Below are 18,653 nucleotides of genomic sequence, written 5' to 3' on the forward strand. Positions count from 1 at the left end.
CAATTCCTCATATGTAAAATGGACATGAAAATATCATCTGCCTCATCGGGTTGCATGGAGTATTACACGAAACACCGCACATAAAGAACCTGGCTTGCAGAGAGGAAGCAGTCTATACATGGTAGCCATTGTCTGGTTAGGGCCCATAAAACCCATTGCCATCCAGTGGATTCCGACTGCCCCATAGGGTTTCCAAGGCTGTCAGTCTTTAAGGGTGCAGCAGACTGCCACATCTTTCTCCCATAAAGTGGCTAGAGGGTTCGAACCACCAACCTTTTGGTTAGCACTGAGCACTTTAACCATGTACCACCAGGGCTCCTCTGGTTAGGGTAGCATACCCAATAGAAATAAATAGAACAATTTTTGTAAATGTAAAATGATGGCAGGTGAAATTTATTTTAGTAACATTTTATTTAACCCAGTTAGTAGCCAGTTAAATGATAGCCAGAATATCATTTCAACATATAATCAGTGTAACATAATTGTTGAGATATTTTACATTGTTGTACTAAATCTTTAAAATCCAGTGTGTATTTTACACATATAACCTAACCTAACCCATTGCCATCGAGTCGATTCCGACTCATAGCGACTCTATAGGGCAGAGTAGAACTGCCCCATAGGGTTTCCAAGGAGCGCCTGGTGGATTTGAACTGCCGACCTTTTGGTTAGCAGCCATAGCTCTTAACCACTACACCACCAGGGTTTCCTTTACACTTATAGCACTCCTCATTTCAGACTAGCTACATATCAAGTGCTCAACAGCCACATAGAGCTACTGTATTGGACAGCACGGGATTAGGCCTCTTGTTCTTAATCCCTTTTAGCCAAGAAGCCCATTTTACAAAAGGAAACAAAATCTTCCGCAGAATCCCAATATATATTCAGAGAGGGATGAAGCTGCTCTGAAGTTCTGCTAGATCATCTCTCGCCACAACCCCTGCCTGGTGGCATCCCCGCGTCACCCCTCCCCCAGCATTTTGAGACCCTCTCTAGGCATTTGGGAGCTACGCAAGGTTGTTAGGGAGAGTGATGACACCTTGAATTTGGGCTTCACAAATTTCCAAATGCTTGCACTGTGTCCCTCTGGTAGGCCCTCACCACTTCCTATGAGGTGGACAGGGTGTCCTGCGTTCCACCTGGAGTCCCAGGTTATCAGACTTCAAGGTGTCACATCTCCCACCCCTAGCCCCACATCCCATAGTCACCCTGGACTGGGCTCCCCCATGTGACCACCAGGCCATAAGATGAGCTGACACTTCATTACCCTGAGACCCAAGAGTCACAACTCTAAGCATCCTCACTAACATTCAGTGGCATTCACACTGTGCTGGGCACTAGGGATAAAGTACTAGGGTACTTTATATTTCTTCTATTCCTTAATCCTCATAATAACCCTTTGAGGTACTAAGAATTATCACCACTTTTAGATGAGGCAACAGAGGCTCAGAGATGTTAAGGAATGGCCCAATGACACACAGCTAGATTGTAGAGCTGGAACCTGAACCCAGAGCTCTCGATGGCTGTGCTACATGCCAGAGTGTGGGGTCTGCTCTGTGTTGAAAGTCATTCCTTGATGACAGTGAGGAAACGGTACATCTGTGGACACTGAGACTTTCAGAAAATTAGAATTGTGTTCCTTACAGAAGCAGCTTGGGGTGATAGAAAGAGTAGCTTTGTAGATTCACTCTGCCACTTACTGGCTCTGTCTAAGCCTCGGTGACCTCATCTGTATAGGGGATGGTGTGAGGACTCTTCACAGAAACACTGCGAAATTCTGATTCACAGTGTAGTCCCTGGCCTTGCTTTGCTCAAGTTTATTTTCAAAAAGCATTATTCTTCTACTGTATAGGCAAAGAGTGACACCAGTAATTTTCCAAACACACCATAGTTATCGTCCAACAGATTCATTTAGACAAAAAACCAGGAATGTGGTCACCATTCCTCAAGACCTTAAGAATATCACATTTATCCATTACTTTTTAAATAAAGTGAAAAATTGGCTACTTCTCAATTAAATACTGTCATCTCATTTTCTTTTCTGCAGAGCCACTTGATATCAGTGACAGTTCCTGGAGGTGAAGTATTACAGGACATTAGGGGCAAATGAAAATCCTAGTTAGGAGACATCCTAGTGAGGACTAACCCAGCTAATCTGTTGGGTGCCTAATATACCTTATGGAGGTGGGTTTTACCTTTGTACGCCAACAGTATTTCGAGGATGGCTCTGGGGCAGGGCTGTGGAGGCTTCTACCCCATTCACACTTCAGTAACACAGGCCTGGTACCTACCATTCCCAGCACAGGGGTTTCCATGTTATCCAGCTCTGAAGAGCCAGTTGTCCTGGGAGTAGAGGTACAGAGCTGGAGCAGTAGACCACAGACCACCCAAGGTGGCCCAGGGGAGCCAGGTGGGAAGGAGAGACCAGAGGCTGGGGCTAGGGCTGGGGCCCACAAGGGGGCTGCCTCAGCACACCTCATTCTGCCCAGGTGAGGCTCGGGAATGAGAAGGGCGACTGGCCCGACATGCTTCCCAGGGTGGGAGAATGAGGCCTCTTCCCAAAGGAGCAGACTGTGAGCCCAGATGAGGCTTCTGGAACCTCCCTCACTGGAAGAGGAGGCCAGCTGGACCATGCGTGCAGGACACAGCTGGGTCTGCCCCTGCAGGCTCCACAGCGGGAGACGGCAGGGCATTCAGAAGCCTGGGGTTTTGAGGGCAGCTTGGGTGAGCAGCTGCAATGGTCCTGCTATGTCATTACTCCAAAATGTTTTTCAGCTCTCAGTGAGCTGGAGGAGGGGGTTCCAGCAGTGGAGCGGCCACATTCTCTTCCTACCCTCCGACTTCCTTGGCAACCTCTAAACAGGCACTGTGACGCACTCTCAGTGTTACCCGAATAGGGTCCGTGCCCTGGAGCAGTCGAGCCAATGAAACATACTCCAAGTCAGAAAGAGTAAGAAAGTTTTATTGTAGGAGGTGTCCGCCACCAGGGATTCAACATCAATGCAGGCTGTCTCTACGGAGTCCCAAAAGGCATTTTTATATTAGCGCTTACATATGATTTTTACAAAGTTTCAAACAAGAGACTCTTTATCATACTAAAGAGATACATGCTGGACATTTCCTTATCAGGCTAAAGATATACATATCTGACATCTGGGCTCTAATCTTCCCGTGGGGGGTCATAAGCCACAGGTGGCCAGACAGAGCAAAACAAAGTCATTAACAAAGGTATGCAAAAAGGAGAAGGCAAAGAAAAAAAAACTTATAGGTTTATCATGGCGTTAGTTACGTCAAGCTCTCAGTCGCCCATTTTGAAAAGAAGAAACCATGCTGGGGAATGTTAGGGTCACATCAGTTTCCACCAAAGTGATGCAGGGAGCACAGTTCTCCCCAGCATCTCTAAATGTCTCCTTCAAGACCCCCACCCCAATCAAACCAAGATAGAATTTCTTCCCAGTACAAATCAAGCTAAGCTGTTTTTCATGAAAAGATTGTAGCTAAACCTGAAACCCCAGCTGCCGGCCATCTGCTTTGTCCCAAGGCTGGACTAAGTCCAGGCTCAGCAAGGGCATGCCGAGGGAGGCATTTCGGATGTTAAATTACTGGTTGGAGTGCAGCTGAAGGCATCCTCCAGTCAAGGCTGTGCTGACCCCGACCCACCGTTTCCCGGCCCAGGGACCCAGATGTGAGCCACACCCAGCACCCCCACTCTCACCCCTGTCTCTGAGTCCTGCCTGGTACAGCTGCAGATGTTTATAGCCACAGCCCTGTCCCAGCCACACCTAGCCTCCCAGGGGCTCTGCTCAGATTGCTCTTCATCTGTCTTGGCTCCCTGCCAAGGGTGGGTTAACTGGTAAGCAGGGGCTTAATTGTGTTTAGTGCGTGAAATTGTGCACTGCAGATTAGTAAATAAGCAGAAATAAGCCCGTGCATACCTTACTTATTAGGTAATCTGTCCCTGCTCCCTGCTGTGAATTAAAATCTGGGGCATCAAGAAGTTCAGGAGTGCGTCGCCCGTAAAAATTAGAATTGTGCTTCTCTAATACTGAAGTCACCTTTTGCAGTTCTCTGGCTGGGGAGAGGGAAAGTTGAAGGGGAATGAGTTCCTGACACATTTTTCTTTGGGTACTTTTGGCTTGCAGTGCCTGCGTCTACCTATAGCCCATCCCCAGGGGCAAATTACAGTCCAGCTCCCTACACCCCCTCGCCTGCTCCTGCCTACACCCCTTCATCTCCCCCCACCTACACCCCCTCACCGGCACCAGCCTACACCCCCTCACCTGCCCCAAGCTATAACCCTGCCACCTATGGTGGGGGCCCTGCGGAGCCTACCAGCCGCCCCCCCTGGGTGACAGACAACAGCTTCTCCCAGAAGTTTGCCCCTGGGATGAGCACCACGTCACTCAGCAAGCAGCCCCTACCCAGGGGGGCCCCATCGTACACTCCAGCAGGACCCCAGGTATCCCCCCTTGCCAGGGGCACCGTCCAGAGAGCCGAGCGATTCCCAGCCAGCAGCCGGACTCCACATTGCAGCCACTGTAACAGCATCATCCGGTATGGTCTAGCTGTGCCTCTGTGCTGGGGTGCTGGAAGGGCGGGGTTGGGGTGCTTGCCTACCGTCTGAGCCCTGCGGTGTGTGTAGGGTTGGGGGGCAGATGTAGGGAGAAAGCACCTTGCAGGGCAGCCTCAGGTCCTTTGGATCACCATCTGGTCTGATCCTCTCTGAGCTTTAGCTTCCACACCTGTGTGACATCCACCTCCCCGGGGAGTTGGGAGGATTCCATGAGGTACGTGGGTGAAGCTCCCAGAGCAGTGCCTGGTGCCAGGAGCTCTCCCCTTGGGCTAAGGTCAGGTTCTGGGACTCGCCAGTCTTGTCAGTAGGTTTACTGGGCATGTTGCAAGCTGGCTGACAGTGCTGGTTTTGACCCAGCTTTCCTTTAGGGTTGCTTCTGGTCTTTCCACAGACAGGCTGCTTAGGGTTTTGGTGGCCATCCACCTCACCAAGATGAAAACAAGTCATTTCATGCTTGGAAGCCAGGATAATGGGTGACTGTTGTTTGAATACAGTATGTTTACGTGTGTGTGTGGTATACTTGTATATATGAAAAATACACTTTTATTTTAAAATAAAGTCAAATATACTCATTATAGAGTATTAGAAATTCTTAGTAATAAATACAGTAATTTATGGTGGATTCGAACTGCCGACCTTTTGGTTGGCAGCCGAGCTCTTAACCACTGTGCCACCAGGGCTCCACGTAGAAATTAGAATATGAAAAATTTCCTGGTAGTCCCACTGTTCTGACTACTGCTAATCTGGAACTATATTACCCGGGTTTGTATCCTGGGCCTACCACTTACTAGCCCTACTGCCTTGAACAAGTTACTTGACCTCTCTGTGCCTCAGTTTCCTTATCTGAAAATGGGTATGATATGATAATAGTACTACTTCACAGGTTTGTCGTGAGAATTAAACAAATTAAGAAATGCAAAGTTCTATGCACAGACTGAGCACTTAATACAAGTTTGCTGTCAGCAGCAGCCTCACTGTTGTTACAATTATCAGTACCAACTGAATGGTTATTCCATAACACACTTAACCAGCCCCTACTGGTGGGGTTGGAGTCGCTTCCAGTTTCTCTTTACTGTAAGTGAACCGTGAACACCTTTCTACATGGAGCTTTATCTGAATTTCACATTATTTCTTTAAAAAAGTCATGAAAGTCAGAATTATTGGGTCAAAAAATGAGCCTTGTTGAGGTTCTTGAGACATCTGGCCCCGAGCTTTTGGGGATGCTGTAGTAGGTGCTGTTCTCTGCTTCCCCAGGGGCCCCTTTCTGGTAGCCATGGGCCGCTCCTGGCACCCGGAAGAGTTCAACTGTGCCTACTGCAAGACCTCGCTGGCTGACGTGTGCTTTGTGGAGGAGCAGAACAATGTCTACTGCGAGCGGTGTTACGAGCAGTTCTTTGCCCCACTGTGTGCCAAGTGCAACACCAAAATCATGGGGGTAAGTGGGCAGCATCCCTCTCCTCAGACCCTTGTCTTTTCCCCAGTCCTCACCACCTCCCCCGCGAAGATTATGGGGCCCAATTAGGGAGCCAGGAAGTTGCTGCTAACGAAGAGAAAGCAATTCCATTTCTATCTTAGAACGGAGTTGGTTTGCCACCATTGAACTAGGGAGCGAGTGAACTTGAAGTGAGAGGTGACTGTATGTGCATGACGATACAGCTTGACATGATGGAACTTCTGCAAAGCCAGTTATCACGTCATAGCCTGACCTCACCACACCTGCATGTGGGAAAATGGCAGTAAGAAACAGTACTTCCCTCCCAGGCTGGATCCAGGAGTAGGCATCACGGCTTATGTAAGCACCACACAGAACCTGGCACCTGGCATCACTGGATGAGTGGGATCCCCCTCCTCACCTGCCCCAGGCCTTTCCTCCATGTGTCCAAGGCCTACTCCCTGGCCTTTCCTGGCCTGTTCCCCAACGGGATGCTCTAGTGGTAGCCGAGGCCGGGCGGGCCATTAAACCCAGCTCCCTGTCTCCCAGGACCTTTCTGTCCTGAGCTGAGGCTTTTCCCCACAGGAGGTAATGCATGCCCTGAGGCAGACCTGGCACACCACCTGCTTCGTCTGTGCAGCCTGTAAGAAGCCCTTCGGGAACAGCCTCTTCCACATGGAAGATGGGGAGCCCTACTGCGAGAAAGGTAGGGCCACTGCGATGAAGGGGCCAGCAGCCTGGGGTCTGGGACTCCTGCCTGTCTCCATTCACACTGGAGCATCAGGAGGCTCCATTTCTGGGAGATGGGACTTTTTTTTTAATGGCAGAATCATGCTAATATTACACAAAGGAAGTTAGTCTGAGGACTCCCCCTTCCCATTTGGCCTCCTTTCATAAGACGGGGTCCATAACTTATTTTTACACAGTCAGGCTCTGCTCCCTTCCCTGCATCAAAAATGTGGATCAAAAGTTGGCACCTTATAGCCACTTTGGGAGCTCTTCAGGTTATGCTGATTTGGAGACTGCAAGGTCTGGTGCGCACAAGCCTCAGCTCTGCACTTTGCCCTGGGTTCTAGTCCTGGGCCGGCTTTGAATCCCTGAGTGAGTTATTGAACTGCTCTGAGCCTCACTTTCCTCATCTGTAGAATGGGAAAAATCATACCTGCCTTAGACGGAGTGGTGAGGCTTAGACCAGAGAAGGGGTGTAAAGCACAGTGAATAAGTGAGACTTCCCTCCCCTGCTGTGATGGTGTTTACCAGGCCATTATGTTCCTTCAGATTCCTGTAATCTCCCGGTCTGAATGCAGAATTATTCTGTAACCTAAAATGCTATATGTTATCGTAAAATTTGGAGTGAGTTATCCCAAATTCAGGAGACAAAGCCCTCCATTAGACAGCTGGGATTTTCAGCTAACTAGCCACTCACTCACTCGTTTATCCATAGCCTGTCTCTTTTGAAACGGATTTGAGGCAGGTTCCAACAAAGGTAATATAGACACCAAGATTAAAACAACAGAACTAGAGAATCAGCACCAAGTAGAAGAGGGAAAGGCCGATTATAAAAAATAATGGACTTGCAGCAGCTGGGTAGCAAATTTGACTGCAAACTTCCTGGCAGCCAGGGCAAAAAGAGAAACACAGAAAGTTAGTTTACTTTAAAATCAGAAAGGAGAAAGCATTCTAGTTCCTCAAGGGAAAAAAAAAATATTATAAACATATAATACCGTAAATTATAAAAGAAACTTCTTGGGGTCTTATATGCTGGTGACTTTTCTTTCCAGCTCAGTTAATCACTCTGCCTTAGTTTCCATATCTGTAAGAGGAAAAAGCTAACAGCTGTCTTTCCCTCCTTATGAGCACATGGTGATGGCTGGTGATTAATGTAAGTGCTGTTTGTTGTTGTTACTTGTCAACTCACGACAACCCTATGTGTGCAGAGTAGAACTGCTTCACAGGGTTTTTCAAGGGCACATCCGGGTAGGTGTGAACTGCCAACCTTTCAGTTAGTAGTCAAGCACTTAACCATCTGCACGACTCAGGGACTCCATAAGGCTGTTAGGCCAATCAACTAAAAGCATTGTGACTTTCATAATTTGTAATAAGCCACAATTTGTGTCTGAGACTTGCAAAATGATAGAGTTCTATTATCACCACTGCTCCTCTCCACAGCAACCCCCCAAAAAAGGTTTTCAAAAATGATGTTTTGACACTAACTAGACAATAGATAAGTGGTAACTTTGGTGAAGGGTAAGACAGTACATAATACTGGGGAAGTCAGCACAGCTTGAACAAGGCAAGGTCATGGAAGCTTCCTAGACACATCCAAACTCCTCAAGGGACCGAATTACTGGGGTGAGGGCTGGGGACCATGATCTCAGGGGTCATCTAGCTCAATTGGCATAAAATAGTTTATAAAGAAAACGTTCTACATCCTACTTTGGTGGGTAGTGTCTGGGGTCTTAAAACCTTGTGAGCGGCCATCTAAGATACTCCACTGGTCCCACCCTGTCTGGAGCAAAGCAGAATGAAGAAAACCAAAGATGTAAAGGAAGATTAGTCTAAAGGACTAATGGACCACAACTACCACAGCCTCCACCAGACTGAGTCCAGAACAACTGGATGGTGCCTGGCTACCACCACTGACTGCTCTGACAGGGATCACAATACAGGGTCCCGGACAGAGCTGGAGAAAAACGCAGAACAAAATTCTAACTCACAAAAAAAGACCAGACTTACTGGCCTGAACAGAGACTGGAGAAACCCCAAGAGTATGGCTCCCAGACACCTTTTAGCTCAGTACTGAAGTCACTCCGGAACTTCACCCTTCAACCAAAGATTAGACAGGCCCATAAAACAAAATGAGACTAAATGGGCACACCAGCCCAGGGGCAAGGATGAGAAGATAGGAGGGGACAGGAAAGCGGATAATGGGGAAGCCAAGGTCAAGAAGGGGAGAGTGTTGACACGTTGCGGGGTTGGCAACCAAAGTCACAAAACAGTATGTGTATTGTTTATTGAGAAACTTATTTGCTCTGTAAACCTTCATCTAAAGCACAATTTAAAAAAAAAAAAAACCCACAATGAGATACGACCTCACCCCCATTAGAGTGGCAATGATCAAAAATAAATAAAAGGGGAAAAAAATGATGTTTTGAGTAAGAGGACTCAGGAAGGGCACAGATACACTTGGAGGATGGCCTAGCATTGAGAGAAGACAGCAAGGGAAAAGATTTAGCCTCAGACCTGGTTGCCTTTGAGAGACCGGGACCTGAATCTGTATGGGCCGCACTTCCAGGCTGTGTGGCCATTGACAAGGCACTTACCCCTTCTGAGTCTCTGTTTCCCCATGTATATAACCTCCTTCAGAGGACTGTTGTGGGGCTTGACCGAGATGCTGTATGCAAAGCTCTTAGCAAAGCACCTGCCTGTGGCATTTGCTGCTGTTGTGAGCTGCTGTAGGGTCAGCCCCCAACGTATGGTGAGCCCATGTGTCACAGAGTAGAACTGCGCCATAGGGTTTTCTCGGCAAGTGGACAATAAATATGAGTGGTCCCTAAAATGGTTCCAGGAAGTCCATAGCTCTCCGTGGAGCTCAGTTTAAAAACCATTTCCTGAAGCAATAGGAGTCATTGAAATATTTTAAGCAAGGAAGTAACAAAATCCAAATTTTATTTTAGAAAGAGCACTAGGAATTTTAACATGATTGTTGAATGTAGTAAAGAATGATATTCTTGTGAACAAAGTGAAAAAAGGAGGGCTGGGTGATCCAACAGTTAGGTAAAGTCAAGCCTGGTGGGCTAACACGCCCTAGAATTGATCAACTATATTGGAATCAGCCTGGAGGGAGATCCCCAGTGTCATACCATGGGCACTGTGCTTGGCTCTGACCTTGTCATCAGCTTGAAAAAAGATACAGAAGGGAGGCTTGTCAAAGCTGCAGAGTGAGCCAGCCTTGGAGGAATGGTAGGATCTAGACTCAGAAAGCCTTCAACAGGCGGCAAGGATGAGCTGACACTTGCACATATGATACCCTGCATACAAGTAAGGGAAACGGGAGAGCCTGCCCCTGCCAGGTGTGCCAGCACTTCAGCAGTTCCCAAGCCTAGCTGGGCATCACAGTCACCTCCCATAATCACTGGACGTTTTAAAGAATATAAAGAAGGTAAATTCCCAGGCCTATCCCAGACCTACAGAAGCAGAATCACCCACCCAGGTGATCGTGGTATTTAGTTAGGTTTGGGACTCAGCAGTTTTTCTCAAAGTGCAGTCCCAGAATGAGCAGTATCAGCATCACCTGGAAACTGGTTAGAAATGCACTTCTCAGGCCCTACCCCAGCTCTACTGAATCAGATACTCTGGGAATTGGGCCTGGCAATCTGTGTTTTAACAAGCCCTCCAGGTGATTCTAATGTTTAAGAGCAACTGCTCCAGAAAAGCACTAAGCCCTTTTTCAACACAGAGCATCCATAAATTTGATGGATAAGAATCCTTTTCTAGTTGCAGTAAAATCCATTAAATGCAAGAATATTAATTCAAGTCAGGGCATAGGAAAGTTAGTCAAAGAAAATTATAAAAACCTAATGGGAGAAATATAGGCACTCTGGTGGCACAGTGGTTGAACTGCTCAGCTGCTAACCAAAAAGTCAGCAGTTTGAACCCCCCAGCCACTCCATGGGAGAAAGATGTGGCTGTCTGCTTCCATGGCAAAGATTTACAGCCTTGGAAACCCTATGGGGCAGCTCTCCTCTGTCCTATAGGGTCACTATGAGTCAGAATTGACTCGATGGCAATGGATTTCGTTATTTTTTTATTTTTATTTTTTGGAAATGGGAGAAATAAAGGAAGAAATAAATAAATGAGGAGCTAGATTATGAGAAAGGCCCATGCACAGACTTAGTTCAATACGAGTTACATTCTTCCTTTATAGGATAAATGAAGAACACTACTAGTTTTTTTCTTTTCAGGTACTAGGGTCAGACCTGTGTTACCAAATTTTAAGACAAAGTGGCAATTCTCCAGATCCACACAGAATTAAGTTTAAAACAGAAAAAACAATCAGTGGATGAGACTAGACATTCTAAAAATAGGTTCAAGCCATTGTAAGAGCTTAAGCTGCGAAAAAATAGGCTACACAATAGGAGAAGGAATCACTAGGTTGTTTGAACAAGTTCATTTGTCCATCTATCATTTATCCACCGAATTTGTGTTGAGCACGTATTATGTGCTAGTCTCTGTGCAAGGTGCTGAGGGTGGAGGTGAGCATGACAGAAGCCTCCAAAACCTCGGGCAAACCCATCCTCCTGTGATATGCTGACATGTAAATGGACTGTCAGGAAATGTTGAATGGATGAATGAATGGGGAGGGAGGGAAGCCCAGGGAAGCCTTCAGGAAGGCCATCTCATCTCTCTTGGTGGAGGCTGGGAGGTGAGGACTTCCCAGAAAGAAGGCCTGGCCCAAAGGATTGCCAAGATTCAAGTAGCGAAAGCGGGAAGGGCTTTCTAAGTACAGGGCCTGGTTTACACAGAGGCACGGAGCTGTACGGGAGAGTCCAGGGCATCTGGGGAACTGAGAGTGATGGAAGCTAAGTCAGAAGTGAGGTGTGGGGCTTGCCCTCACGGGGAGAAGGGTTAGCCCATAGCCACGCTGCTCACTCACACACTGGAAGTTCCTACAGAGCAGGGTGAGCCGTAAACCTGCGGTAACTTTCTAAAGGAAGCAGAACATGGAGCTGCTGTCAGGATTAAACAAGATAATACAGAAAAAGCACTAAGATTGGACTGGTACATAGTAGGCGCTCAGCTCATAGTCCCCTTCCCTCTTTTTATCATGTATAATGACATTCAAAATAAGAGCCAATGTTTCTGAGCATACTAAGTACTTCACGTACATTATCTCATTTAATCTTACAACGACCCCATGAGTCAGGTACTATAATCCTTCCCATTATACAGATGAGAAAATTGATGCACTGAGAAGTTCAGCAACATACCCAAGGTCTGGACAATTCCTCATAGAACTGGGATTTAGCCCAGTTCTTTCTTTCTTCAGAGCCCAGATTTCTAACCACCACGGCAGGCACGCTGCTTCTCCGCACACGGTCTAGACATTGAGCAGTCATACTGTCCATGAGGAGACTCAAACAAGAAATCACTGTGAAAAAAACCAACTATGGCAGAGTTGTGGAGAGACACGTACCACTGCTGGGGAAGGAAGTCCTCATAAAGGGGACCAGCTTTTCTAAGGAAATCTAGAAGAATGCGGCAGTAAGTGTGGTAGAACTGCTGCCCCTGTGACTGAGAGAGGACAGTCCCATGGGGAGGAGCCCAGGCCTTGACCTCTGAGTCTCAGCTGGGTGACTCTGGCGGTCCCTTCACCTCGTTTAGCCTCAGTTTTCTCATCTGCCAAAAGAAGAAAACAGAAGATGAATAGTTCATACCTGGGGGAACTGTGTGAAGCTCATTCACAGATTTACTGATCAACTGATTGATCCATTCACTCATTCATCGTATACATCTGTGTTGGGTACTGATTGCGTGCTAGGCATTGTGCTGGGAATATAAAGAAAACTAAGACATAGTCCTTGACATTGAGCTACTTGTAAATAATGCCATCTATGTGAAAATGATTGGTAAACTGTAAAGCATTATACAAATAATATGTCATATTATTACCTCCACGGTGGGGTGGGGGAGGGCATGTTCCAGTAAAGTAGCTCAGGTATTGTTCATAGTAGTGAGAATTTAGTATCAACACAAATGCCCAGGGACAGGAGAATGGCCAAGCAAGGAGTATTCTGTAACTCTAAAAATGTTAAGGGCCCTCATTCTTCTAAAAGAAGCACAGGTGTTTGGAAATGTGTCTTTTTTTTTTTTTTTTTTTTTTTGGTCTGTTTGGGCTATAAGATGTGGTGGAAACAGCAGAAAAACACCACCCTGCAGAAAGTTAATGACAATTCCAGAGAGTGTTTGTAAATCAAGCCAGCACAAGGTGGTGACTAAGCCTGAGTCTGCACAACATCAGTGCAAATTGTTGGAAAAAAAAATTCTGTAATTCACCCAAGTGTTTTGTCTACAAGATGACAAACGGCCAGTCTGATTTGGGGGGTTGTCCTGGCATTAAGGAGATGAAGCTGGGACACTTCGTCCGCCTGCCTGGACGGCTGGTCCTCATTCTTCCTTTCATTTCAGACTACATCAATCTGTTCAGCACCAAGTGTCACGGCTGTGATTTCCCCGTGGAGGCTGGTGACAAGTTTATCGAAGCCCTGGGACATACCTGGCATGACACTTGCTTCATTTGCGCAGTATGTGTTTGAGCCTGGGATTTTGACTTTCCTGAGAAGGGGGCAGCAGGGACCAAGTGGGGGCCAGATGACCAACCCTCCACATCCATCCCTCTCAACTCTGGCATTCTAACACCCTGGTATATTTTTTTTAATTTATTTTTTGTTAAGAATATACACAGCAAAAAATACACCAATTCAAGTTTCTCCATGTACAATTTAGCGACACTGATTACATTCTTCAAGTTGTGTAACCATTCTCACCCTCTTTTTCTGAATTGTTCCTCCCCCATTAACATAAGCTCACTGCCCCCTGAGGTTCCTATAAGTTGTTGTCAATTTAATCCCATATGCATAGATCTTAAAAGAACATAATACTCAAGGCAGACATTTTTTACTAGTTAAGCTAAACTATTGTTTGGTTTTAGGAAGACTTCAGGGGATATTTTTAGTTTAAGGTTTAAAGATTATTTTAGGGCAATCGTTTTAGGGGTTCATCCAGCCTCATGGCTCCAGAAAATCTGGATTCCATGATAATTTTAAATTATGTTCCACATTTTCCCCCTTTTGATCAGGATTCTTCTATAGAATCTTTGATCATCGTGTTCAGTAATGGCAGCCAGGAACCATCTTCTGGTCTTATGGCCAAGGAGGCAGTTGTTCAGAGAGGCAATCAGCCACACATTCCATAACCTCCTCCTATTCCTGATTCTCCTTCTTCCTCTATTACTCCAGGCAAGTAGAGACCAATTTTTGTGCCTTCGATGGCCACTTGTAAGCTTTTAAGACCCCAGCTACGCAACGAACTAGGAGGTAGAACAGAAGCACCGAACACACTATTAGGCCAATTAACTGGGATGTCCCATGAAACCATGACCCTAAACCTCCAAACCAAGGAACCAAATCTCTTGCGGTGTTTGGTTGTACATAGGCAGCCTCAGCAGCTACTCTTTTTTTTTTTTTTGTATACTCTGATATTTTTTAAAAACTAGTAAATACCGTGAGACCTTGTTTGTATCACAGTAGAACAAAATTTATTGGTAGTAATTATTTATAAACCAGTGAGACTTTGTTACTCTCAGTTTCATTAAGGACAATAGAGTGTTCAAGGATCCAGCAAACCAGCAGTTGTCTCAGCAGCAATGATCTCCATAGGTGGGAGCAGTGAGTGATACTTGGATTTAAAAGAGGGGTAGTTGTCTTCCCGTAGTTAGATGTTGGCTTCCTATATGATGAAGTGATTTGAGGGTTTCCCCCAAATTTTCACCATGAAAACACAGTCAGAGTCTAGACTGATCCTATGAAAAACTGAGGTAAGGTTCCCCTTGATAGAACCTTGAGAAAGCAGGACCAAGTATCCTTTTATTTTCCTAAGTGGTCCTGTTCTTGACATACAGCTGCCAGGAGATAAGCCTTAGATTAACAATTAACCTTGTGCAATTTATTTCTGCTGAACGACCAAGTCGTTTTTAGCATAAGATTGACATTTTCCTTCCAAGGGCTTTGGGTCGGGGAGAGGACATGATTGTGAGCTTACTGACATTTAGATTCCACATGAGAGGTAGGAAATGGTCATCTCTGATCAAGCCCTATAATGTGAATCTATAACTTCATTTGGAAAATTAATGTGCTACTACTACTACTACTATTATTGTTTTTTACCAGAGCTGCTCACTATAAATCCTGAGAATGTATGAAATACTCTGGCAGTTTTCAACCTGAGTAATTGCTGATAGACGTATGACATAGGACAACCCCAGGCATCAAGTTTACTGTAACACACTTCAGGTTCTACACTTCATGTAATGGTGTGCTCGTGGCGTGCATCATATTCACTGATTTGAACAGATTCTCGGGTTGCCTTTAAGGGTCTTGATATACATCAGGGCCTCCCCTCCAAAAAGGGACAACTGTGTAAATATACTTGCTCTGGGGCTGTCCCCTGCAGAGCCTTGTCTCAGAGAGGCACAGCACAGGGCCTCTGACCCTTACATTCAAGTTTATGGGACCCTGAAGCGTTGCCTGCAAATCTGCTTACCAAAAGGACCCAAGAGATGTGGGGGAGGTCCAGGGAAGACAGTAGTACAGGAGAACTGCTCTCTGAGGGCAGGTCTGTGTCCCATGGAGAGGGGACCACGGCCAGGGTGAACATGGGTCTGCTCCCTCCAGCCTGCTATAGCACAAGTCCTAGAGAAAGACCAGAAGAAGCAGTAGATGTTGAGATGGTTCAGGATGATCTTACAAATAAGTTCCAGAGAAGTAAGTCCAATCAGGTGTTAGGGATCCAAAGAAACTGGGCAGATCCTGCCCTTTGGAGAATCAACATGGAGAAGCATTGGGTCTTCTCCCAAACTGCCCTGTGCAGCACTCACAGCCCTGTTAAGGTATAGCAAAGTGTAATGTGGTTTCAGTCTTTGGAAAGCAATCTTTTGTTTGGAAGACTTTGAGGGATTTTTTTGTCTTCTATCATTTTATATTCTCAAATCACTCTTAATGAGCATATCTTATTCTATAATAAATTTAAAAAATAAAAAGGGAGATCAGGACTAGCTCTCCCAGCTGGTATACTGATTACCCATCAGTTAGTTCTCTGGATAGCAAATACAATTTACTAAATATTCCTTGAGTTTGGGGAGTACAAGAGTATCCCAGAACAAGCTCCACCTTCAAGGAATTTACAGGCTTAATAGGAAAAAAAAGTCAACATATACAAGCAATTAAAAACCAGAACAAGACTAACTTGAAAGCCCAAAGCTTATGAAATGAGGACTGGGAGTCTGAGAAGGGCAGTGAGGGGCATCTCCTCTCTGGCTTTGGTATTTGAGTTCCAACGAAAAGAATCTGGGTCCCACCTCAATGGGGGAAAGACATCTTTTGGGCCACTCTTCTCTAAGTCTGGGTTTCTAGTCTTCCTCACTGGTGTGGGTATCAGGAAGGGTGGGCGGCAGTGTAAATTTTAGGTAGTTTTAGAGGCCTATTTTATTGCCTTTCACTCTGCTGGGACTGTGGTCAGCACTGTCCGTGGCCACCACTCCTCCACAGCCAGGCCCTGATGCCACCTGACCACAGAGCCTGGGGGTTGGGTCGCCCCTGCTGTGCCTCCCTACTGAGTGACTGGAGGCCTCCTCCACAACAAAGCCACCTTACCTCCCGTCTGCAGTCTCCTGGCCCAAGACACTGAACAAAACCTCCCTATTCAGGGCCCTGCCCTCAGCCCCTTCTTACCGATGAGCCCCCTCTGAGGCTCTGTACCTTCCTCACTCCTCAGTCTTCAGCCCCCCAACACCATCCCCAGCCTGCCTCATCCTGAAGTTCTCACAGGCAACTAGCACTGTCCTAGACCAGGCATACACAGGCAGCTCCTTGCCAGCTCACTCCAGAGCTGCCTTTCTATCTCCCCCGAAACCCACTGTCATCAGTTAGCTCTTAGGTGTTGCCATCTTGAACTTGTCTCCAGAATTTGGTGCCAACACTGCAGCTTGAGGCTACTACCAAGTCTGGTCTTACTCAGCATCACTGCATCCAGTTGGGAAGTTTTCAGGGACTTTTCCAGGTCATTGGCTTCCAGGGCCCACTGGCAGCCCTGTGTGATCCCGTGTATATAACCTCCCAACTGGGACATCAGGGCCTCGGACATGAGGCTACCATGATGTCATATTCCTTCTCAACTCTCTTGGTGTGGACACATGCTCACTGACCAAGCTCAGCTCAGATGGGCGATTTCCCTATGCCCGTGCCTACCTGAATATGGGAACTCCACCTGCACTTCTTCTGATGCCAGTGTCCTAGATGCACCTCCAATTCTGTCTCCCCAGTAGGGCTCCTCAGTGCCCTGTCCGAGACTGAGGCTATCCCAACCAATATGACTTCCCAGCGGACTCTGACAGATTAACATATTATCCCCACAGGGTGCAGCCTACATATTGGTAGTCCAAAGGACTCAGAGGGCTACCCCTGGATAAATCCTAACCAACCAGTTGCCGTGGAGTTGATTCTGACTCATGGAGACCCCATGGGTGTCAGAGTAGAACTGTGCTCCATAGGGTTTCCAATGGCTGATTTTTCTGAAGTAGATCGCCAGGACTTTTCTTCCAAGGCATCTCTGGGTAGACTTGAACCTCCAACCTTTCAGTTACCCGCCGACTGTGTTAACTGTTAGCACCAACCAAGGACTCCACAAATCCCTAAACTCAAAACAATTTCAATTAGATACATTATATATTAAGTTAAGTAACTAATAATTAAAGACCCACACTCTTTGCTGTTGGGTGTGGGGAAAATTAGCATGGAATTAGACATGGATTCTCATCTCAGCAAGATAACTTAGTCTGTGATTAAAGCAAGACCCTTGGGCTCTCTGAACCTCAGTCCTTCAGTTGTAAAGTGGAGAAAAGTCATACCTATCCCATAAGGTTTTTGTGAGAGTTACATGAGATCTTGTGTATAGAGTGTCCAGTGCACTGCCTAAGCAATGGCAGCCTCAGTGAATATTAATCAGTTCCCTTCTTTCTGTGATCTGTTTCCATCCTCCAACAGAACTCATATGTTGTCATAGTTGTTAGGTGCCATTGAGTTGGCTCTGACTCCAGTGGCCCTGTGTATAACAGAATTAAACATTGCCTGGTCCTGCGCCATCCTCACAATAGTAGGTATGTGTGAGCCCATAGTTGCAGCCGCTGTGTCAATCCATCTCCTTGAGGGTCTTTCTCTTTTTTGCTGACCCTTTACCTTATCAAGTGGGATGTCCTTCTCCAGGGATGGTCCCTCCTGATAACATGCTTCTAAGGAGCATTCTAGCTGTTCTTCTTCCAAAACAGATTTGTTCATTCTTCTGGCAGTCCACTGTATGTTCAATATTCTTTGCCAATACCATAAGTCAGATGCATCAATTCTTCTTTGGTCTTCTTTTTTCATTGTCCAGCTTTCATATGCATATGAGGCAATTAAAAATACCATGGCTTGGATCAGGCACACCTTAGTCATCGAAGTGGCAACTTTGCTTTTTAGGATTTTAAAGAAGTCTTTTGCAGCAGATTTGCCCAATGCAATACGTTGTTTGATTTCTTGACTGCTGCTTCCATGAACGATGATTGTTGATCCAAGTAAAATGAAATCCTTGACAACTTCAATATTTTTTCCCTTTATTGTGATGTTACTTATTGGTTCAGTTGTGAGGATTCTTGCTTTCTTTTATGTTGAGGTATAATCCATACTGAAGGCCATAGACAGTTGGGATATAATTTTTTCTCCTTTTTTTCTTCATATATTTCCCCACATATACTTTCTCTCTCTCTTTTTTAATTTTTTTTATTGTACTTTAGGTGAAGGTTTACAGAACCAATAGTTTCTCATTAAACAGTCAGTA

The 18,653-nt window shown here is 46.0% G+C and overlaps 1 protein-coding gene across 3 annotated transcripts in view; it reads left to right on the plus strand.

Annotated features, from left to right (window-relative positions):
• Nucleotides 1–18,653, plus strand: part of LDB3 (LIM domain binding 3) — a 67,933-nt gene that overhangs the window by 47,077 nt on the left and 2,203 nt on the right. For all 3 annotated transcript variants that reach the window (XM_004386074.3, XM_004386073.1, XM_004386075.2), the window contains exons 9-12: nucleotides 4,143–4,554; nucleotides 5,828–6,008; nucleotides 6,591–6,711; nucleotides 13,194–13,309. In XM_004386074.3, the coding sequence (XP_004386131.1) occupies nucleotides 4,143–4,554; nucleotides 5,828–6,008; nucleotides 6,591–6,711; nucleotides 13,194–13,309 (830 nt within the window). The remainder of the gene's footprint in view (nucleotides 1–4,142; nucleotides 4,555–5,827; nucleotides 6,009–6,590; nucleotides 6,712–13,193; nucleotides 13,310–18,653) is intronic.

The sequence above is a fragment of the Trichechus manatus genome, unplaced genomic scaffold, assembly GCF_000243295.1.
Source record: "Trichechus manatus latirostris isolate Lorelei unplaced genomic scaffold, TriManLat1.0 scaffold00155, whole genome shotgun sequence".
Classification (NCBI taxonomy): Eukaryota; Metazoa; Chordata; class Mammalia; order Sirenia; family Trichechidae; genus Trichechus; species Trichechus manatus.